Below are 22323 nucleotides of genomic sequence, written 5' to 3' on the forward strand. Positions count from 1 at the left end.
TACACCTCCTTTTGACTTATAAATATGTCAAGTGAAATATTGCACTGATTGATGGAAGAAACGCATAATTGGCCAAGTCACCAGCCGTATTTATAGTTTCATCGTAAAATCATTAATCTAAGCCACATGAGAATGTAGCAGTGAGATGGGCTGTTCAGCTATTAAGTCTGCTTCCTATAGAGTTTGCGTACATGTGAAAGTTTTTAACCCTTTAACACCCTGCTGAGCCATTTGGCAGAGCACATTTGCAGTCAGTATATCTTAATGAAAAATGTTTTGAACCTGGTTGATCTATCTCTACCATTTGGCTTATGTTATGCTTAAAAACTCCACTAGATGTCGCTATGTCTTTAAATAGTCTGCCTTTTCAGTCTTACTGAACAGATTTCTGTAACTTGACCCAAAATAAAAATCTAATGTCATCTAAGGGTCAGATATTTTAAAAAAAAGTATACTAAATGTATACTATCTTATAAGGATGCATGATTTTGTTTTTTTTTTTTTTGCCTATATGCTGATATAAAAACAACCCATTTGGCCAATAAGCAATATCAATATATCCACATTTTCCCCATTTAATTTTAGTGATCATTGAGTCTCTTTTGTATAGGAATTATTATATCATATTATGCATACAATTATCATGATGACCCACTGGCAGATGGAGACATAAATGCTCTTCGGTGTATTAATTCATGGTGCAAAATACGAGAAATATTTAGACTTACAGTTGATTTTTTTTTTTTTGGTACCTGTTCACTTTGGCAATTACAAAAAATTATTGGCTTGTGATATTGGCAGAAATTAGCATGTTGGTCGATCCTGATATTTAATGTTAAAGATAACATCTGCCGATCAGATGAAGTGTCGACATTATTGTGCATCTTGAATACTAACTTATTACAAGCATTAAAATATTAAATCATTGTAATTTGATTTTTTTTTCTCCATTTTACCATTATCATGAGAGGCCATCTCAGCTGTTTGGTAGATTTTTGTTATAATAGCTGTGAGAAAATAAAAAAAATGCAAAGAAAAAAACCCATTGCTTTTTACTTAGTTAGGATTTTCAAGGGTTAAAGATTTAAGACTTAATCAGACACAGGCATTTTGATCTGGTGTGGTTAAATAATGTTTATACCGTATTTTGTCAGTTAAACTCCACTGGTAGACTTCCACCATAGGAATGTAAATACATTGTTTCAGACGTTAATGGACAGAATTCAAAAAATCAACGTGTTGTTTTTTCTCAGCTGGTTAAGTTTGCTGTTAGCGGTGATTTATGTGTAGGAAGGTCTTGAATGGAATGGGAGTCCCTAGAGCAGTGTTGCTAATAATCCATGTAAAGGGTCTGGAAGGAGACTTGGAACTGGTGCCAAAAGAGAGTGAGCGAGAGGAACTTTGCCGTCAGACGACTGTGTGCTGCTACAGTGATGATAAATAGCAAAACCCGGTGGGGTGCCACATATAGAACTGATATTTTAAGTTGTTTTATCTCTGTATCTACACATTTGATTTATCTTGTAGCATCGGATAGACTCTCATTGTGTATTACTCACTGTCACGCAAAGTTGTGAGAACCACATACACAAAATCTCAGAACATTTAAAGCATGCGACAGACCTCCCAGTGGGATCTGCTATTAATCATGCTAAATCCTCTGCATGTAGTGTTGATGTCAAGCCCAATGAACAGCAGCACTGTTAATATCTCCGTGATGGTCGTCAGCTTGCCTCTCGTTGGGCTGGAGGTCGCCGTGCTCTGTGTGTCCTCTTTAGCCGCTCTGACCAGCTTGTTGATAGAGACTCCCCTCTGCTCTGTAAACCAGCAGAGCGTCCACAGCAAAGTCAGATTTAAGACTGACCTCTTCCTCAAGGTCCACAACTATGATCACAACAGCATGGGAGAGGTAGGGTTACCTTATTAAAGGCTTAGACACACATGAATGGGTGTGTGTAGGTGTTGCATGGGAGGTTGTGTATTTGTGTATGTTCTTGTGATTGTGTATCTAGAGCGGATGGCGTTGAGCGTCTTCTTCTGGGAGTGTTTGATGCAAGTCTTATCTGCATTTTAAAGGCCAGCCGGGGGGAGGTGGGCGGGGTCGGTCATTACTCTGACTGACAGCGTTTATGTTTCCGTGGGAGCCGTTGAAGCAGACAGATTAGATAAGGTGAGTGATTGGCCAGAGGAGATTTATGACCAAAGAGTGACAGTTAACATTCACCTTGTGGTTTTATGAAGCGCACTTACATTTGCAGGGCTGTGTTTGAGGGGACTGTGATCCAGCTGCTCACCAGGGTGCTCTACCTCATTAAGGGTACAGGGATGTTCACCTTCACACAACACCTGGAAAAAAGAATTGTATTTGCTGAGATTAAAACATCTGTCCTGTTTAATCTGTGCCCTATTTTCTTGTCATTTTACTGTATTTAACCCGTTAAAACCTGAAGCGACATCTTTTTTTTTTGTGCTGCATTCAGACCGCTTTCACAAGTATTTAAACCTTTGAAACCAAAGAAAATTGGATTGATTTCTTTCTCCTTTTTTGTGAAATATGGTGATAATAGAACAAGTGAAAACAAGTGCTATGACATATATATAAACAGTCAAGAGACATACAATGAAACTAAAGACAGAAAAACAATACAAAACAGGGGACACATCACAGGCTTAAACTGGAAGGTATATGGGCAATGTGGTAAAAAAAACAAAAAACAGAGATATGGTTTGATTTCTGTCTAGAGAGCTATATTTCTAGTTATCATAATTGTGTATTTTAGATTATTTTTTCAGAATTATTCTACTTTTTAGGCATTTTTTCCCAGGTCATTGTTTTTACTTTCCTGTTTTTTTTTGTGTTTGCAAATTTTCAGTGAATTGTCTTGTGTGTTTTTGCAATTTTCTTGCTAATTTCTGGGACATTTCTCCTGAAGTTATTCCTCTCTGTGTTTTCAAAAAAGAAATCAAGCCAATTTGCACAGGTTTCAAAGGGTTTATCCAGCATTTTTACTGTCCTTGACTATGTCCCGAGCCTCAGAGGGAGTGTTGAATCAGATGTTTTTGTGTATGTGAATTTTTAATGCATTCCTGATCACTCATGGTAATTATTCTTCGCTGTGTGTCACATGATCCCTAGGGTTTGAGCAGAGGGTGAAATAAGACATGTCTTGTATTCATAGAATAACAACAACATGATTATTTGTACCCATGGACATCACATTGTTATTTTCCTTATCTCTCCTCTTTATGTCATGCTGTTTATTATTTATTTATTCATCTTTGGGTTTTTGTGTTGTTGTGTTTTTGTTTCCTTTTTAGTCGTGTCTGGTAAGTTGAAATGTCACCCGTCACCTATTCACCGCCCTGACAGAGACAGGAAGCTGTCACAACCCCCTCTCCATCCTCCTCCCATCACTTCTCCACCCTCCAATCAGCACTCATGTTTCTGTTGTCATGGGCAACAGTGACAAAAGGACATTAATGGGTAAAAATATGCTCAGCTTGGGCCTCCAAGGTAAAGCCGCATCATTTCACTCTATTATTTCCCCCTCTTTTATGCATTACCAAACACCCCATCTTATTCAGGGACAAATTATGTCTATATTTCAAATGACAGTTCTCAGATTGCCTTACACAGCCTCAGTGTAAAGCAAATTAAAATGTTTGCAGATGTATGATATTCGAGGTCTATCCAGAGTCAAGATGTAAACTGGCCTGCCTCTGGACCTCTATATTCAGGGTGTGTGTCCTCACATAAATGGCCTATTAAGACTAGCAAGGCCTAGTGTCAGTGTAGAGCTGCATGGATGACCTTGGGCTACGATGCCACACTTAGTCTGAGATGGAATTTGTCATTAAGATGCATGGATACTGCATCATGGTTTAGGCCTGCGTTATTGGAGGGTGTCAGCATGGACAGATGGCTCAAATTTATTCCCCATTTCCATGTAAATTTTAACGGTCCATGCCCTTGCCCATGCAAATGAGGGGGCATGGGAGTAACCGTTGTTTTTTCTATTCATTACATCTATAATATGCCTGCATTTTGAATTTGATCAGCGCACTGGTTAATCTGCTGTGCGCACACTCTGCCAAGTTTTGAAAGAGAGCCTGAATGCTGAACAACAGATTTGAATACAGGCACTGTACAGTTGCCGCAGTCAGATCTCTTTTTTCTTTTTTTTAAATAAGCCAGACCACTTGTAACTGCAATATTATGATAACTATAATAATATACTATGGTGTGTTTGTCTTTACAATGGCTAACCTTTCTGATGGCTGTCCTCCAGTGCCCCCGGCGTTTGTGGTCAGACCAAGGAACCAGGTGGTTGGGGTTGGCAGAACCGTCACCTTCCAGTGTGAGGCCACTGGAAACCCACAGCCTGCCATATTCTGGCAGCGTGAAGGCAGTCAGGTAAACAAAATAAACTATAATAAAGGTTTTCCATTTCTGTTCAGAGAATATACTTGTTTTCTTATTCAAAGCTTTGGAAATCTGCAGAATTAGTTCACTTGATAGCCAACAATTTATCTGCCGTTTTGGAGTGAAAGTTTAAAGCTGTCCAATTCACATACTCCACCCAAATAGACATTAATACATGTTTTATGTTTTATTTAGGATCCTCCTTAGCTGAAGCATAGCTGCCACTATCCTTCCTGGGGTGTTGCTGGTATTCTTAATATTAAACGCATAACATATAACTGTTAATTAAAATAAAATTTTAAAAAATCTACAAGAAGCAGTGAATTAAGAAATTGATATAATGGAATAATTCTGATTAAAATTAAAATTAAAATTAAAATAATGGTAATTATATGTAGATATAGTCGGATAAATCAAAGTACATCTGCTTTGCTACATTTTATACATACATCTCAGGCACATTTCACAAGCATGAATGAATGAATGAAAGAAAACCTTTATTGCCTCAAGGGGAATTTGCTTTGCACAAATGAGCATAAAAGAGTAGCAATGACAACATATAACATGAAAACATCTGAAAAAAAACACATCATAAAAAATCTAAAAAGCATTATCATTGGAGATTTGATTAGGACATTAAGTTAAGTTGATCAAACACATTTTCCATTGTCCAAAACCTAATTGGTTCCTAGATTTTGTTTGGTTCCTTTGATTTTTTAGGAGATACTGTTTTCCAAATAATTTGGATCGTATTTTACTGATCCTTTCCATGATGTATTTAAGGAGTCATTTCCATTCATACATGGATCTGTATATTACTGTTTGATTGATTGCATTTGTCTTTGCTTCGGGCAGTTCAACGTTACCTCCTGCAGCATGTCTTGTAGTGTAGTTATGTTTATCTGTATTGAATGATAAGTTCTGATACCATTATTCAAGAGTTTTTGTAATGGATATATTTCTAATGAAAACAAATAATGAACAGAGCAATCTGTCTTTTACCAGGTTGCATGGTTACTCTACACGCTTACATGTCTAACTGTATGATCTGATTTCATTTGCCACAGAACCTGCTCTTCTCCTACCAACCTCCTCAACCCTCCAGCCGGTTTTCTGTGTCTCAGTCTGGGGACCTGACCATCACTGATGCTGAGCGCTCAGACATGGGATACTACAGCTGCCAGGCCATCAACACAGCTGGCAGCGTCCTCACCAAGGCTCTGCTTGAGGTCACTGATGGTAAGCGAAAAAAAAGCACATTTTGTGCATGCAGCAAAGTCTCAGAGTGAATTAGAGGAACACTGAAAGAAAGCTCGAGTGGATAAATTCAGATAATCTTTGGCTTGTGAGGATAATGCTGTTCGTCTGCAAAGCTGTGGTCGCCGCAGAGCGTATTAATATCCGATTGAGGTTTGTGAGGTTCGGTCTGGCCTGTTCAATGTGTTCCTGTCAGAGGTAGAGACTCTCTGGTGCCTGTGCACCCAGACCGTGGCTCAGTATTTGGCTTCGCTGGCTTCACACTGGCTAATGTCTCCTTCGGTATTCCATGGCTGGCTTGCTGCTGTCTACCGTTGGAAGACTGTGGCTGTGTGGTTCGGTCTGGACTGGGTCCTCTAATTACTCCACTAGCCAATCCCTGTCAGCCTGGTGGACTAACCTTGGCTTTATTTCCACCATTTCCCACTGAGAGCTGGGCTGCTATTATTTTGTCTATGACACACCTAGATTCATCCCTTCATTTACCAAATGTCTTTCTTCATTCCAGGCCCTACAATGGTATGCTCCATCTCGCTCTCTTCTCTCTCTCGTCCTGTCATGCTCTCTGGATAATAATAACAGTTATTAAAGTGAGCAGGCCGCTCTGAGGCTACCACTTCTCCGCAGGCAGATCTGGTAATTACAGGTCATGCTGACAGTGTTTTAGTAATTGCACTATCGCCTGCACAAAAGCAAAGACAAAGCGGCCCAAAGATTACACCGCAGCGTGGTTCGGACGATCTATGCACACATACATACGTCATTATGTGTTGCTTTTACACTGCATTAGGTATTAATTCAATTGCCCCTCACTGAATGTAACTTACTAGTAAATCAGTGGCGCTGACAGGAGTAGTCATCAATAGTGCCATGAGTGATAATAATAATCAGAGGCAGACATCCTATAGCAGGAGCGTGATGAATAACAGTAAAATAAAGATGAAAAAATTATTGGGTGCATGTAATTAGAGTTGCTCTCACATCTTTCTCCTCTTTTCCCTGCACATTACAGCCTCTATCTCTCTGTCAAATACATGCTTTTCTCTCCATGTCTTTGTTGTTTGTGTGTACTGGTTGAACAGCCAGGGTCCACAGGCTTGGAGGCAGGGAGGAGGAGTTTAAAACGTCCTCATGCAAATAACATTGTCTGTTCTGGCTAGATGTTTTTTAAGCATTTTCTCCCTTGTTTTTTGTGTTTTATGGCCGGGGGATGGGCCAGGGGATTGTTGGCCGTGAGCGCTCGTACGGGCAGTGCCAGGCGTCTGTTTGAGCTGCAGCGAGAAGCCTGAAGTATCTGAGGCTGTTTCATTTTAATTACGCTGCTTTTATTTGGCTAAGTTCGACTCCTGCTGCTGAATGATTAGAAAATTGTTTCCAGTTCTTCAAAATGGATTTAATTCCTCTCCCACTACCCTTGCAGTTTTCACATGCTTACATTGCTACATGCTGTTTGGCACATTCTCTGCCTTTTGTGTGTTTTTCTCACACAAGCTGGATGTAATTGTCTGAATCTTGTCTTCTGCGCCTGCTGCAGCACATGAACACCTTCACAGTTTTTCCTCCCTCCACCCCACCACATAATTGTTCATTCTCCCTCCTCTCAATCAGTTGTGTCTGACCGCCCGCCACCAGTTATCCGACAGGGCCCAACCAATCAGACGGTGGCTGTGGACGGCACAGTGGTCCTCAACTGTGTGGCAACAGGAAACCCCACCCCCACCATCCTGTGGAGGAAGGATGGTGTCTTGGTGTCCACACATGACTCCAGGGTGAAACAGCTGGACACGGGCTCATTGCAGATACGCTATGCAAAGGTAGGACACCTGCACACATTTACCGGATCCCTTTGTAACATCAAGCAAATGTACAAGCCAGCACCCAGTGGGGCATTTGGACTCTAAACATATAAACTTGCCTTGTATTTTTTAAATATTTATATAGAAATATAATTGTGTTTTTAATCAAGATTTTTTTTATTTGGCTGCTTTTAATGTCTAAATCCATTCTAATAAACTTCAAAGTTGTTCATATCACATCCATAATGTGCCGGGCAATCCCCCGCTGGTTGGTAAATAAAGCATGTGTTCCCTGCCAGCAACCAGCCCTCTGCGGGCTGTCAGTCAGTTGTCGCGGGTTTGAAATGGACTCCGTGAAGTCGAACAGTCTGTAGTTCCTGTCAGTCAGGGAGCACAGTGGGTTTTGTGTGTAATTTTGTGTGTGAGTGTGTGTGCGATTGCAAGCCATGTGATGCTGAACACACTCTCAGGGAGAGACAAGTAGGGGGTGCTGACGTGTCTTCCAGATGGAGGCGTCACGGGGTCAGAGTTCGCGTCAGTTTGCGGAGTTCTGATGAATGCTGGCATGTCTTGTGGTGACAAGATTGCGGTGTGATTGGGCTGCCAGTGTGAGGCGGACGGGAGGGAGATGCGCCTGAACCTCTCTCCCGCTGTAGCCGAGGAAACTCTGCAGGCACTTTACATTAATGAACTTGTCATTTCTCCCTGACATCATTTTAATGAAGATGTTTTTGATGCGTGAGGCAATTTATTTTATTAATGTGGTCATGTGAGTGTTATTGTTAAGGAGTTTTAATACATTTTGTTAGCTGCCAGACAAAAAAAATATGCACCTTGAGGGTCGTTGGCAGGACTTGCTCCCAGTCAGTTATTCAAACAATTTATATCATTCTGTTTCTCTCTCTATCTTTTGTTTACACTTCAGCACAGTAGCCCTTAGCGTACTATGCATCACCAACAATTCACAACAGAATTATTTGTCACACCCACAGACTTTGACTGCAGTTGACAGACATCTTTTAAAGAATGCAGCAGTGTGAAAATATGCCATATACTTTTGGCAACAGGGTTATGTTTGGTGTTTTGTTTATTAGCCTGTAAGCTAGCAGACCATCTGAAAAACCTGTCAGCCGATTTCAATTAAATTTGGAGAACATTTAGGCCGTGAGCCAAGAAACAAATGATTTATTTTAGGTTTGGATCCCAAGTCCAGGTTCAGCTCTGTTTTTTTTTCAAACTGCACAGTGAGTGAAAACAATCTGGCAGATGCACCTCATTATTGTCTCTCCCTCTGTGTGTTTTAATGCAGATCTAATGCAGATACATATCCCATTATGAAAATAACTAATTTCAGCCTTCAAAAGGGAGACCATACACTGTATAAAATAACACTTAGCCACAGTGATGTCAACCATAGGTTTGTGGACTACCATTTTTGAGTCTCAGAGTTTGGCATTTTGACCATTGCCATCATGAACAAGACATTTTAGGCTGCCAAAACTTTTCAATTAACTTTAATTAAAGAAAAACACAACAAATTAGCGACACGTACGCCTATTCTCTCTGACTCTGTGGTTACATCATGGTTACTTTATCCACCCAGCGCTGCCACTATGGTAAAGACTTGTGAGTGGACAGCACCCACCTGTCACTCAAAGAGGCCAGGCCCTTAACTATGTGTAACTTTAAGCCCAACTATAATTTAAATTGGTGAATTATATTAAATTTCACTTCTCAAACAGTTGTCATGAACAGGTAAATTAACTACAGAGAGCAAAATTGATTTATTTTACCAGGCTGTGAACATGTTTGTTTCGGATGTAAAGTTTGGCATTATAACATGGGTGTCTATGGTAATTGACTCATTTTTGGAGCCAGCCTCAAGTGGCCATTTGAGGAACTGCAGTTTTTTGCATTGGGTTTATTTTTCAGCCCCGGAGATTTCTACTTGAGAGTGACATTTAAGCTGTCTAAGTGCTTTTTGGTGTTGTGTAGGCTCAGTCTCCTAACCTAAAGCTTAACCAAGCTGCCTAATTGCTACACTGTAGTTCATCAATCCATACTGTGCTCTAAAGATTCAAAGAGCCACACTTCTCCAAACGTCCTTTTTACATCTAAAAGTGTATGAATAATCAAGGTTCTTCCACGTATCGTCAGCACAGCTTGTCACCACATCTGTTGCACAGAACAGTGGCTCCCATGTATGGTACTCAGGGGGATGGTAGAGAGAGAAAAAGGTCTCCAATTAGTCTCTGATCCTGTGAAAATCTTTTCCATTTGACTAGCAATGGTTTGCCACTTGGCCTTTCCAGCTGCTTTCCCCCAGTTTCTGCTATGAAAGAGATGATATTGAGATTATCAGGCAATGACAGCTGCCCGCGACGGACTCCACCAGAATGTCAATAAGCAGAGCTGTGAGGGTAGGAGGGGGGAGATAGCAAGAGGCAGAAAGTGGGAGAGAGACTACTACCAGTTAATGAAACTGTCACACTTTCAGATAATTTACATTTAAAATATCCTCCTCTTTTCTGCTCCAGCTTGGTGACACTGGTACCTACACCTGCATCGCCTCCACACCCAGTGGAGAGGCCTCATGGAAAGCCTTCTTAGAGGTCCACGGTAAGCCTAATAGTGATGTTTATTGTCCATTAGTAGGAGTTTTATATGTTTTCATTTTCTTATTCTGCTTTGTGAAAGAACCGGTCTAGTAAGAGAGGTTACATTGAAGTCTTGAGATGTTTTGCATACTCCATGGTCATGAAATTCCTGGAAATGTTATGAAATTACAAAAACTCATAAAAATCCCCAAATATGTCTAACATTAGGCAAAATATGTTGCATTTGAAATTTAGTGCTCCTCTGTGTGAAAATATTTTTGGTTTTCTCTCTGTTCTGCATTAAGAGTTTGGAGTCCCAGTCCAGCCAAATAGGCCTACTGACCCAAACCTGATCCCCAGTGCCCCTTCCAAACCTGAGGTCACTGATGTTACCCGCACCTCCGTTGCCCTGACCTGGAGACCTAACCCTAATGCTGGAGCCACACCCACCTCCTATGTAATCGAGGCCTTCAGGTAAACCTCATCATCTCAAAGATCAATAAACAAAATGACCACATGTCTTTATTAAAATATTTTAAACTTTAATTCTTTATGCTGTGTGTCCACAGTCATGCATCAGGGAGCAGCTGGCAGACCTTGGCAGAGCATGTGAAAACTGAGTCATTTGTACTGAAGGGCTTGAAGCCCAGTGCAGTCTACCTCTTCTTAGTACGGGCAGCCAATGCCTACGGGCTGAGTGATCCCAGTCCTATCACTGATGCTGTGAAAACACAAGGTGAGAACTGCCTTCTTACTGACTTTGATATACAGTACAGCAGTATTATAGTTTTTCTGAACTTTAACCCTTTGAAACCTGGGGAAATTGGCTTGATTTCTTTAAAAAACATGGCAAGAAGACAATGAGCAGCTGAAAAAGAAATGACCCAGAAAACAACAAAACAAGAAAATTACCTAATTACCTGAAAAAAATAAAACAAACAAAAAACACAGAGAAGTTAAAAAAAAATCTAAATTGATTTATTTCTTGCAATTTGCAAGACATTTCTTGCTAAGATGCCCTTTGCCTTTTTCCTCATGTTTTTGAAAGAAATCAAACCAATTTCTGTAGGGTTTAAGGTTTTAAATAATAAAGTGTATGGATGCAGCACAAGAATAGTGACGTCGATACAGATTTTAAAGGGTTAAGATAAAATCAGTGATTAAGTATGTCTGTGTTTTTGCATACCGTACAGATATTCCTCCCACCAGTCAGGGTGTGGACCATCGTCAGATCCAAAGGGAGTTGGGAGAGGTGGTCATCCACCTGCACAACCCCACCATCCTCTCCTCCTCGTCTGTCAGGGTGCAGTGGACAGTGAGTATAAATCTCTTCACGAACTCCTTCAGACAGCTGCAGCCAGCTACATATCACCATATGGATCATTGGTATAGCTGGTCACCAAAGCTCAGAGGTTAGCTTAGTGACATGCCCATGGTCAATTTGTCAAGCCACTCAGTTGAGCTAATGTGCTAACATCCTAGCACCCTATAGATGAAGGAAGACCCTGCAGAGAGCAGCTTGGAACACAGTCTAAGTGTTCTTAGTGTCCATCTGGCATGAGCCTGAACTGGTCGACTGGCCAGGGATCAAAAATCTGCAGCTTTGCCCACAGCGGACCACTCAACAGCCCCAAATGCCAGACTACAGAGCTCGGCCTTCTGCAGGGCTACGAAGTATCATACAGCAGTGTGTGGCGTGCCAGCCTGTGCCCTCTCAGATTGAAAACACTTGACGGCTGTTAAAATAATACAAGTGAGAAGGAAGAGGCGGCCAACTCATGCTCTTAAGTGGAAATGGCTTACAGATGTTAGTACGGATAGGTGGGAGAGGAAGAAGTAGAGCTGAGAGTTTATGGTGGCTTTTCTTCGCTGAAAGTGAAGTATTAATGTCCACTTGCAATTGATCTGATTGTTGATGTATCTTTTTTGGATTATTATGAGACAATATAGCTTTAATGTCCTCCTTGGATCGTTGATATTAGTGTGTGAGATTGCTGTCTGAAAGGTAAGAACAGTCCTTGTTTTGCCTTTTGACATAAGGCCACCCCTACATTCCCAGGTATTATGAAGTGCCATAGTGAGTGATGAATGGGACTCAGGAAATGTGAAAAGGATACTGACATGTCAAGACTGATTTAAAACATTACTGCCCAGTTACCCTGTCTCCTTGGAATGCTCAAAAAAAAAAAAAAAAAAACACATGACACAAGGGAGACTGATATTATAGTTAAGCGCACTAGTTTCCTTGTTTTGTGGGGATAAATCTATTCCCAATGTGGAGTTTCTTGGTTTTACATTTTCCTTTGTGTTGCACAGTTTTTGCACTAATGAAGACCACCTGAGCCGGGCAGCATATTTTACGTGGGAGGGATAAAGAAATCACTAAAATCTTTACAAGCCAGTGCTGCTTGCTTTCCACAGGGAGTCGTAGGGATATTAGCATACGGGTTATTCTTTTCTCAAACTGTGCAGGATCACAAGGCAACATCAGTTACTCCTAGATTAAACTAACAGACAAATGCCTTCCAATTACATTTTCCTGCTTTATTTAGCAACATCAGATGCTGTTAAACTCTGTGTAAAGATTTTACCCTCTTCTTTGACATCGGCAGCCAGTCAGTACACTGGAGAGCAGGACAGGATGAGACAGGCTGTTCTGGGAGCCTGGGCCCTATTTAACCAGCTCCAGACTTAGAGGAACCTCTGGCCAATGACCTCATACTGCGGTTTGCACAAATCGCTGCTGCACCAAATGGCGCATAGACAGACAGTCGAAAAAGAGAGATGTAGATGTGGATGGATAAACAGAGGGGTGATGGGATGAGTTAGCACCCCATTCCATCCAGCGCCTGATGTATCAGTTGCACGAATCCATAACTGATCAGTGATGCTACAATCTTTTCAGCAGTAGACAAAAAACCCGACTCTATTGCTTGAGTTAAAGTACAGATACTAGTGGTCAAATATTACTCCAAAACAAGTGAAAGTTGGTGAGTCAAATTAATGCTTGATTAAAAGTACTGGGGTACTTGCCGCGATAATTAATGTGTGAATTACGGACCTCAATCACACCGGGATTAAAGCATTAAAGCTGACAGCCTTAATCTCAGTGCATTGTTGTATATTCAACAACACATTGTCACAATGCTACAAAGCCTATATAAATGCCCCGAGTAACAAGAATTGACAAAAGGAACACCACTGACATTTTCATTGTTTTAAATTTAACACCGATTTAACGTGAATTCTCATAGGCCAAGACTGAGATTTGTGCACAGTTAACAGAACAAACTGATAGAAATCATTCTTCTCTCAAAAACTTCAAACATGGACTTGATGTATGGTCACGGTTGATCTGGTGGGGAATACTCATCTCCATCTGCTGCCATCCATCGATGTCAGTATGCAGGAGCAAAATGTCGTCAGCGTGCTATTCATCTATGCCACTGTAGTGGTAAGAGCAAAATGTAAACAAACATGAATAGAGCCGTCACTATTGTGGCATTTATGTGTGTCTAAAAAAGTCTGAAAAGGGGAGGAGGCGAGAATGTGGCCCTCTCAGTGCTGCCTTGTAGATTTTGGCCATAAACCCCTTAATTAAAATGATCAATTATGGGGAAAAAAGAGAATGTGGACACAGTCATGGCTGAGGAAAAGAGGCCAACTTAGTATGCTATTTTTGCAATGAGTGTTTATTAGCATCGACTAGCATTTAGCAGTGTGGCGCTGATCAGTGTGTCCTTTCATGCTGCATTTCTATTGGTCGGTTAGTGGACATAGCTCGTAACATCAGTGACAGTGCAGTGGTCATCCCAGATTTCTGACAGTGTCAGAATTTTATCCCATATGTCTTTGATTGCAAGACCACGACAACGACCATCCTTGAACCTCTCTAGCTGTGCACCGTAGGACCGCCGTCGTAGAACCACAGCCAAAGATATTGTCATATTTCTTTCACGCTGGTCATTTCTGGTCTTGAACAGTCCAAAATCGCATAGTATAGACTGTGCTTAACACTACATAGCCAAATATAACCACCAGCAACCTGTGTCTACCAATGAGCTGCCCCCCAAAAAATAATACTCAATTACAGTACAGATACTCAAAAAATGCACTTAAGAGCATAAGTAAATGTACTTTATTACTGTCCATCACTGAATTTATTACGTGACTGTGTAGTTTTCCACTGTAAACTGCTAATCAAGCCAATCTGACGCTGTCTTTGTCTGCGCACAATTCACAAGGTGGAGCAGCAGTCGCAGTACATCCAGGGCTACAAGGTGATGTATAGACCTTCACCAGAGGGCCTGCAGAGGAGCGAGTGGGCTGTGTTTGAGGTGCGCACCCCCGGGGAGGACAGCGCCGTTGTGCCGCAGCTACGGAAGGGAGTCACATATGAATTCAAAGTCCGCCCCTTCTTCAATGAATTCCAGGGAACAGACAGCGATGTCAAAATTGGCAAGACGCTGGAGGAAGGTGGGGGGATGTGAATGCGTGTGTGCGAGTTTGCTTTAGTGCTTGCATGTGTGCATGCATGTTTTCATGTTTACACGATTTTATGTGCACAGCTTGCATGTGTGAGAGCATACAACAGCTGTTCACAGCAGGCAGTGAAGGCAGGATTATGTTATGTTCAAATGTGGTGTATTCAAGCATGCTAGGCTGGATGTGGAGCTCTTTAAAAGGCCCTATGGAAAGCCATATACGACACTCCAGTGCAAGTGTTATACTAATTTCTCTTAGGGTGTGGTTGTGGCAGTCTCATGAGGTTTGGTTGAAACCCAACTGCAAATTTTAATCTGTAGCGAGCAGTTAAGAGAAATGTGAAAGCAGAGTGTTTACTGTGTGTGTGTGTGTGTGTGTGTGTGTGTGTGTGTGTGTGTGTGTGTGTGTGTGTGTGTGTGTTGCATGTGTGGGAGTGTTTTGATCTTTTTTGGTGGATTCTCCTTTGTTCCCAGTTTTGTTGATAATTGTTTTCGGAGCTTTAAACATAATGTTTGTTCTCCCATAAGGAGAAAAATGCCTGTTTTTATAACACTCACTCACACTGAGATTACGTCTTTCATGCCGCATTCATAATTATTTTAGTTTAATTACCCTTGGACCGCAGGTTGTCGTTGACACACGCAATACACCCCGCCGTCATAACTCCCTGTCTGTTTTGAGTAAACAGTTATTTGCTTTTATTTATCCACAAAAGCACTTGTATTAAACAAACTCAGTTTTTTAGATAAAAGCATCATGATTTTGATTATTAGTCCTTTGTTCTCACCTCAGCTTCAGCCTCACACAGAGATTGTGACAGCTAAATGGGATGAGGGGAGGCAGGGGAAAACTGCATGCAGTTGAGGAAAAAAAATGTGTCATATATGAAGGTGTGTGTTTTATCTTTTGTCTACCCCCCTCAGCCCCTAGTGCCCCTCCTCGTGAGGTTACAGTGACGGAAAGTGGGGACAATGGGACCGCCATCCTGGTCTCCTGGCAACCCCCTCCAGAAGAGGAGCAGAATGGGGTGGTCCAGGAATACAAGGTAACAAAAAAGAGAATGCCAGCAGCTACCTCAGGTCTGAGCAAGTGGGACTGGTATTGTAGAGCCACACAAATGAGACACAAATAAGGATGCAGACAGAGCAGATAACAGAGAGAGAGAGAGACAATGCACAGACATGGAAAGGTAATGAATTCCTGGTTGAGGCACACCTTTGTACACTCCTCAGTGCTCCTCCTCTGTGTGACGACAGAGGAGCAGAGACAAGAGAGGAGAGGAGTCAAAGGCAAGGGGAACTGGTGGAAACTGTTGTGAAACAGTGCCATCTGGTGGAGATAATAGACCCATACATGTTGTGGCTCTCAAAGGTGAATACGGGTGAGGAGAAATTTCTGTGGTTATAATTTGGAGATTTCAGAGATATTGAGTGTATAGTGACCTTGCTGTTGTAATTTTATTGCTGTTGCTATAGAAACAACATTGAGTTCTTAATATATTCAATTCTAATCCTGTTCTGTGGTCATTCTTTTAAAAAAAGTAATTTATTGCATAATTTACAGCATTATTTCTCTGAAAATCTCTTCCCCATTCAAGCCAAAATGGTATTGTAGCTGAAATATCCCAAATCAAAGCGATATTGAATCAGGACCTTGAGAATCAAAATCAAATCAATTCAAGAAATCAGTGGCAATACCAAGCCTCTAGCTTCTATTTTATTTATTTATATTTTTTAAATCTGTCAAAGTAGTTAGGCTTGAATATGAAAAATGAATATATACATTTTTTGGTTTTCCACGATGTTTTTTGCACAGATTGTGTATTTTAACACTTTATGTATACTGATAAAATTTAAAAATAATTCTAGACTACCAAAAGTATTTCACGGCTGGAAAGCTGGTCTTTTTAAAAAACTTGGTTGTCTATGCCGTAGAAAGACGCAAATACTGGGATCTTGAAACTGGTGCTACATAACCACACAAAACAGGAAAAGGACTGTGGCATTCGCTTTTGGTCTGAAGGTAGAAAACCTACAACTACCAGAATGGACTGCACCACAGCCCACCAATAAACACTCCTGCTGATAGATGATGTAAGAGGGGAATCAAAAAGACAGTATAAGAACTTTGGCAGGAAAAATGGGATGAGGCCAAAAAGGGCAGAAGACACTATAAAGTACAGGAGACAGAGCAGAGAGTGTCAAAGGAAGAGGAGAGGAGGTGGTCATATCTAGATGAAGGTTTGATCACACTATCTTAAACACAACATTGTTTTTTGGGGGAAAGGCTAATTCACAAGTATGTTTATTTATTTATTCAGTGTTTACTTAAAAGGGACACAGTGTAATTATGAACATCAGTCTAAAATACATAGTAGTGTGCATCCTAATATAGTTGAGAATACTTAATAAATATAAATATATAAATTAATGCATTTTGTAAAATATAATCCAGAAAGGGTACGATTAAGAAAGGGTGAGAGAGGCAAATCATAAATGGACCTGCGCTTGTATAGTGTTTTTTTTATTTATTTTTATTTATTTTATTGTCATTTTTGACCACTCAAAGTGCGTAAACACTAGGAGTTACGTTGACCCATTCAGACACACATTCATACAGCAGTGGCCAGGGTAGTACAAGCAGTTTTGGAAAGTAACTAGTTACATGTAACCAGCTACAGTAATTAAATTACAAAAAAAAATCCGGTAAAACATTTATATGTGAATAAAACATTTATTCTGTTGCTTTAAGTCTGTTTGCTGTGCAGGACTGCCTTCTTTTGGCATATTTTTGGACAAGGCAGGTCAGCAAAACCATGAAGACAACATTTTTGCACCTATGTTTTTAGGTCTTTTAAGCTTTATTATCCTGTTAAAAACATTTGATAGAAAAGTAGCCAACCAAATAATCAGATGTAATAGGTTACATTACTTGGTAAAGTAATTGAAACATGTAACTCATTGCATTTTCAACAAGGTAACTAGTAATCTGAAACCTGTTTCATCTCAAAAGTAACCTTCCCAGCACTGCCTACAAGGAACCATCTGAGGCATGCTGAGAATAGAATTTGGGAGGACAAATGAAGATGAGGTGCGAGGCACCTTATTTCAAATAAACACTTGATTTGTTTAATATCGATTAAAAATATTTATAGATGGATATGGTTTGTTTGTTTTGTTTTCAGGTGTTGTCATATTTTCACTTCTATTGAATAATGTAAAGTAGATCCTGTTCTGCACACTCCGGTACGGTGGGCGGCGGTATGCACCCAAAGGTTGGTAAAACAAACAAAAAAAAGGCTTGCAGGAAGTTAGGCTTTTTTTAAAAAATAGAAAACAAAATGGCAACTATGGTGTAACAAAAACGGTAAGCCAAAAATATGCTTCTGAAAACATTTTATGCCAAAAAAATAAGGAACGTTGTAACTAGATCCGCGCTGCTTAGTTTTACTGTTTGATGTCGGTTTTTACAATCCAGGAAACCCTGCAGACCACCGTATGTTGACAAATTCGCATATTGCATATAAACAGCGCACTAAAATATGCTTATGAGGACATTTTAGGCGATGTTCGTGCAATATGGTAAGATAACATTGGTTTATATTTGATACGCGCTGCATAGTTTTACAGTTTGAACAGAGTTTTTTGGCTGGCATATGAAAATGCAGAGGAACAGCGAAAACCGCTGGATGGCACGACGCTGAAGTTAGCTTCTGTTTCGTAGTGTCCGATTCAGACATTAAGGGGAGCGTTAAGGGAAACATAATATGCGATGTGTAAGGGCCCATTCTCAGCTTTTTGCACCTCCTACTGTGGTGAAAGCATGTGAGACGTTTTGAGTTAAGCCTCAACATTGTCTGAAACCCTTTTTGAAATTTGTGAAACCTTTTTTTCAATTGTGAAAATGCGAAAAGGGAGAGTTCACTGCATCTTTCACGTATGCAGACCACAATGAAGCAGGTCTCTCGAAAACCACTATACTAAAGCGTTTCATACCTGGACTGCATTATAGACTAAGGATGATTTAAAACAGTTTCAGATTTGTGAAACCTTAATCCTGTTTGTAAAAAAAAACGCTGTCAAATGTTTTTTTTAATATATTTTCACAAATAGAATATAGGTTTCACTAATCTGAAATTGTGTTTCAAACAATCTGTAGCATCTCTGGGATAATGGTGTTCAGATTTGACTCTTCTTGGTGTAGTAGTTTTTGATCTGGACCTGGTTCAATGTGTTTTAACATGCTTTCACCACAGTAGGGGGTGCAAAAAGCCCAGAAGCGGTCATTAAGCAGAGAGGGGAAGTTAACCACAGTCCATTTACACATACTACCCACATTGTTGTGATACAAACCATTTGAAAATAGGTGAAGTATCCTTTGAACAATTTTTAATGTTTGCCAATTACATAAATATTAACTCTACTGTAACACTCGGTATTTTATGATTTAGTTGAGATATCCATTTAAAGGAATGTGTAAGTGTATGTTGTAAAGTGTTGGGCAATAAGCTATAATAATAACCAAGGACATAACAATGATGAGACAGACCTCTATTGTAATTCCAGTCATTTCTTTGCTCTGCTAAAGCATCCTTCAACCTATAGCACCTCTCTCCAAGTCCCCTTTCCTTCCTCCTTACTTGATAATGGATGCTCCTTTAGTAATGACCTCACTTTGGACAGCACTGTCCACTCATACGTTATGCTGTGGGAGTCCTGCATTTTAATAGGAAAGTCTTTTTTTTTTGCATCACAGGGAATATAGGTTAGTGGCAGAGGAGGAGATGAGGCAGAGCCAGTGGAAAAAGTTAAGCCACTGTTAATTTTCCAGGTAAATGTTTTCTGGTGATAGGCTTTAGAGTAATTTCATGGTTTTTAAGTCCAGCTCGAGAGCGTTCCTTGCTCATTACCGAGTCCGGTCCCTAGCGGCACTTCCACCACTCACTGCAATTTTTAAGATACACAGAAAAATTTCAGGGCTTTGTAGTTCCATCACAGGAGTGCAAACACATGCACACATGGATGGTGGAGACCCAGGGAGGTATGTATGTTAACCTGGTTAACTGGTGGGAGGAGGTGGGGGGTTAAGAAAGCAGAATGTCAGGGCTTCAGGATGTGGAGGTCTCCAGGCGTCACGCTGAGGTGAATGTATGCTTCTCTTTGTGGCCTTGGTTTGAGTCAGCCTGTGAGGCCGCTCTCCTTCCTGGGACTGACAGCACTTAGCTTCTGCTGAAATTGGGTTATGGGGGTGATTACTGATCCCCATTTGTTTTTCATGCTCTAAGGCTACACTGAGACGTGTTATGGCTACCTCTGCTAATACTGAGCCTGTGTTGAGCACAGCCTGTAAAACATAAAACCATTTTGTGAAATGTTTTCCTACCTCAGAGATGTAACACAATACCCACGGTGCGCTGAAATGTTGCGATAGCAGCGTCAACCAATTATAAGAACACAGATTGGTGGCAGCTACCAAACTCAGTGTTGTCACGAGACCTTCATAACACTGCTTCAATCTCTGCTCTCTCTTTGTCTCTTGTTATGACAGATTTGGTGCTTGGGGAATGAGAGCAGGTACCACATCAACCGTACAGTTGACGGCTCAACCTTATCCGTGCTGATTCCCAGTCTGGCCCCAGGGATCCGCTACAGCGTGGAGGTAGCAGCCAGTACCGGGGCGGGTCCCGGGGTCAAGAGCGATATCACCTCCTTCCAGCTTGGTGAGTCAAAACAACCTTTAGTTCTCTCTCACGGGAGGTCATATAATTATTTTGTTTTTTCTCCATTGGATACATTTGCTGTGTTTTGATGTGTTTGTCCTCTGGCAATCCTTTCACACAGAATCAAACCCAATCATCTGACAAATAATTATGGCATTAACCCAGTCATCTCAATTAAAGAGCTTTTCAGTAAAGACTTTCTGCCAAATATACGGACAGTTATGTAATTCCTGTCTTTGTAGTAATGTTCAAGCCTTTGCCTGTTTACCCTGTTTTTATCAATAGCAATGTTTAAAAACTGTTATTACTGTTAAACAAACATCATCAAACTTGCCACAGAAGAGCTTGATGAGTTCGAATGACAGGAAACTTTTATGGTTTTTGAGCACTGGAAAGGCTTTTAGCAACAGTAGCTGGCACTGCACGGGCACATTAAATTCCTGTGTGGCAGCTGTTGAGCTGGCTGCCACACCCTGCTCTGCTCTCCACTCAAGGATGCAATGTTTTCTGTCTCTGCTTCGCTTCAAACAACAAAGGCAATAATGAATCCTGCACTCAGGGCTCAAACTTGACGTGTTATTAATGCTAGTAACAAACACAGTGCCCACTACAACAGGGCTGGTCGCTATAATTTATTTCTTGTTTTTTTGTCCTTTTAGTCTAGACGGACAGATATTTTGAGACGTTTTGTCAGTTTTTATTCCCCAAAGCTCCGAGCTGGCCTACTCAGGAGAAGGATGGAAAACACATGAATCGCAGGATGAGGCAGGGAGAGAGAGAACTCCATCTGGTTTTAAATGTGTGATTGAGTGGGCTGGGATGGGCATGAAGAAGCATCGGCTGTGACTGATACAATTTCTCTCCCTTGAAGAGTTCCTGTGGTGATTGTTGCCATGTTCCAACACTGGAGTGGAACAATGTGCCTCGGGGACCAGCGCTTCACCCAAATGCATTTGTCACACTCCGAGCTTGTATGCGTCATCCCCGCCTAGATACCTGTACAGTCCCTCGTGGGGTGCTTAGTCACATCGGCATGCTCCATTCACTCGGCCAGACAGAGGCACAGATTGAGAAGACAGAGGAGTGAGAGGAGAGGCAGTGGAATGGAGACGTGGACCGAGTGACTGAGACAAAGACAGACAGAGGGATATGGAGGGGTAAAGGCAGGGAGCTGGTTTCATTGGGGAAGTGTTTTTGCCTCTGGCTTCGAGAGTTGGTAGAGAAGATTGGCTACAGCATGAAAGACTCAAGCAAAAGAGATGAAGACAAAGTAACACGAACATGAAGAAATTTCGGAGCGGTGGGGGCTGGGGCAACCCGAAGAAGTCTTTCATGTATCACGCACGAGGGAGAAACACAGAGAGAATAGACAGATGAGAAAAACAGACCGAGAGCGGGTTGTTGTGAGCAGCCGTACAGACGCTGCCTTTACAGTGCATTTCACAGCAGAAACAGCTTCAAGGCATTCACACCTCAGCTTTTCACAGATGTGCCCGAGTTTGCTAATTACTGGGGTGTCTGTATTTGAGGATGATCTCATCGGATTTATTTATATTATTATGAAACCACCATTGCTCGGCGTAAAACGATGCCTGTCTGTGTTTTCCCTATCCAGCTCCATCAGGCTTGTGTGGCGCACAAGCTCTGTTTGAATGTCTTTGGTTGCTTTCGTCTGCTCACCTGCCATTGTTGACTGGGATTTGAGATGAAAGCCTTTTGAATAATAGAGAGAAAACGACAGCATTTCCACAACCGAGACTCACACACACCCGCTGAGATAAAGAACCTTTTTTGTGCGTCAAGAGAAGGAGGATTGTTCATATTTATGTTCTGTGCTGGCTGCATTTATCTTAAATATATTTCAGGATATATGTTTTCAACAAATTTCTTTCCCTCTTCTCTGCTGTTACACATTCCTAACTTCCTTCATTTTAAGTGTGCAGGGTTCCCATAGTCATGGAAAATCTTGAAGTCATGGGATTCACAATCCCATTTTCCAGGCCTGAAAAAGTCATGAAATTATTTTAAAAAAATCACTGAAAGTTT

General features: G+C 41.0%; 1 protein-coding gene across 3 annotated transcripts in view; it reads left to right on the forward strand.

Moving 5' to 3' along the window:
- Positions 1-22323, forward strand: part of robo1 (roundabout, axon guidance receptor, homolog 1 (Drosophila)) — a 289841-nt gene that overhangs the window by 230931 nt on the left and 36587 nt on the right. For all 3 annotated transcript variants that reach the window (XM_042486206.1, XM_042486207.1, XM_042486208.1), the window contains 11 exons: positions 3319-3327; positions 4290-4414; positions 5491-5662; positions 7289-7494; positions 10014-10095; positions 10379-10547; positions 10643-10809; positions 11267-11388; positions 14318-14549; positions 15482-15603; positions 20106-20277. In XM_042486206.1, coding sequence (XP_042342140.1) covers positions 3319-3327; positions 4290-4414; positions 5491-5662; positions 7289-7494; positions 10014-10095; positions 10379-10547; positions 10643-10809; positions 11267-11388; positions 14318-14549; positions 15482-15603; positions 20106-20277 — 1578 coding nt within the window. The remainder of the gene's footprint in view (positions 1-3318; positions 3328-4289; positions 4415-5490; positions 5663-7288; positions 7495-10013; positions 10096-10378; positions 10548-10642; positions 10810-11266; positions 11389-14317; positions 14550-15481; positions 15604-20105; positions 20278-22323) is intronic.

This window comes from Plectropomus leopardus, chromosome 5 (genome assembly GCF_008729295.1).
Source record: "Plectropomus leopardus isolate mb chromosome 5, YSFRI_Pleo_2.0, whole genome shotgun sequence".
Taxonomy (NCBI): domain Eukaryota; kingdom Metazoa; phylum Chordata; class Actinopteri; order Perciformes; family Serranidae; genus Plectropomus; species Plectropomus leopardus.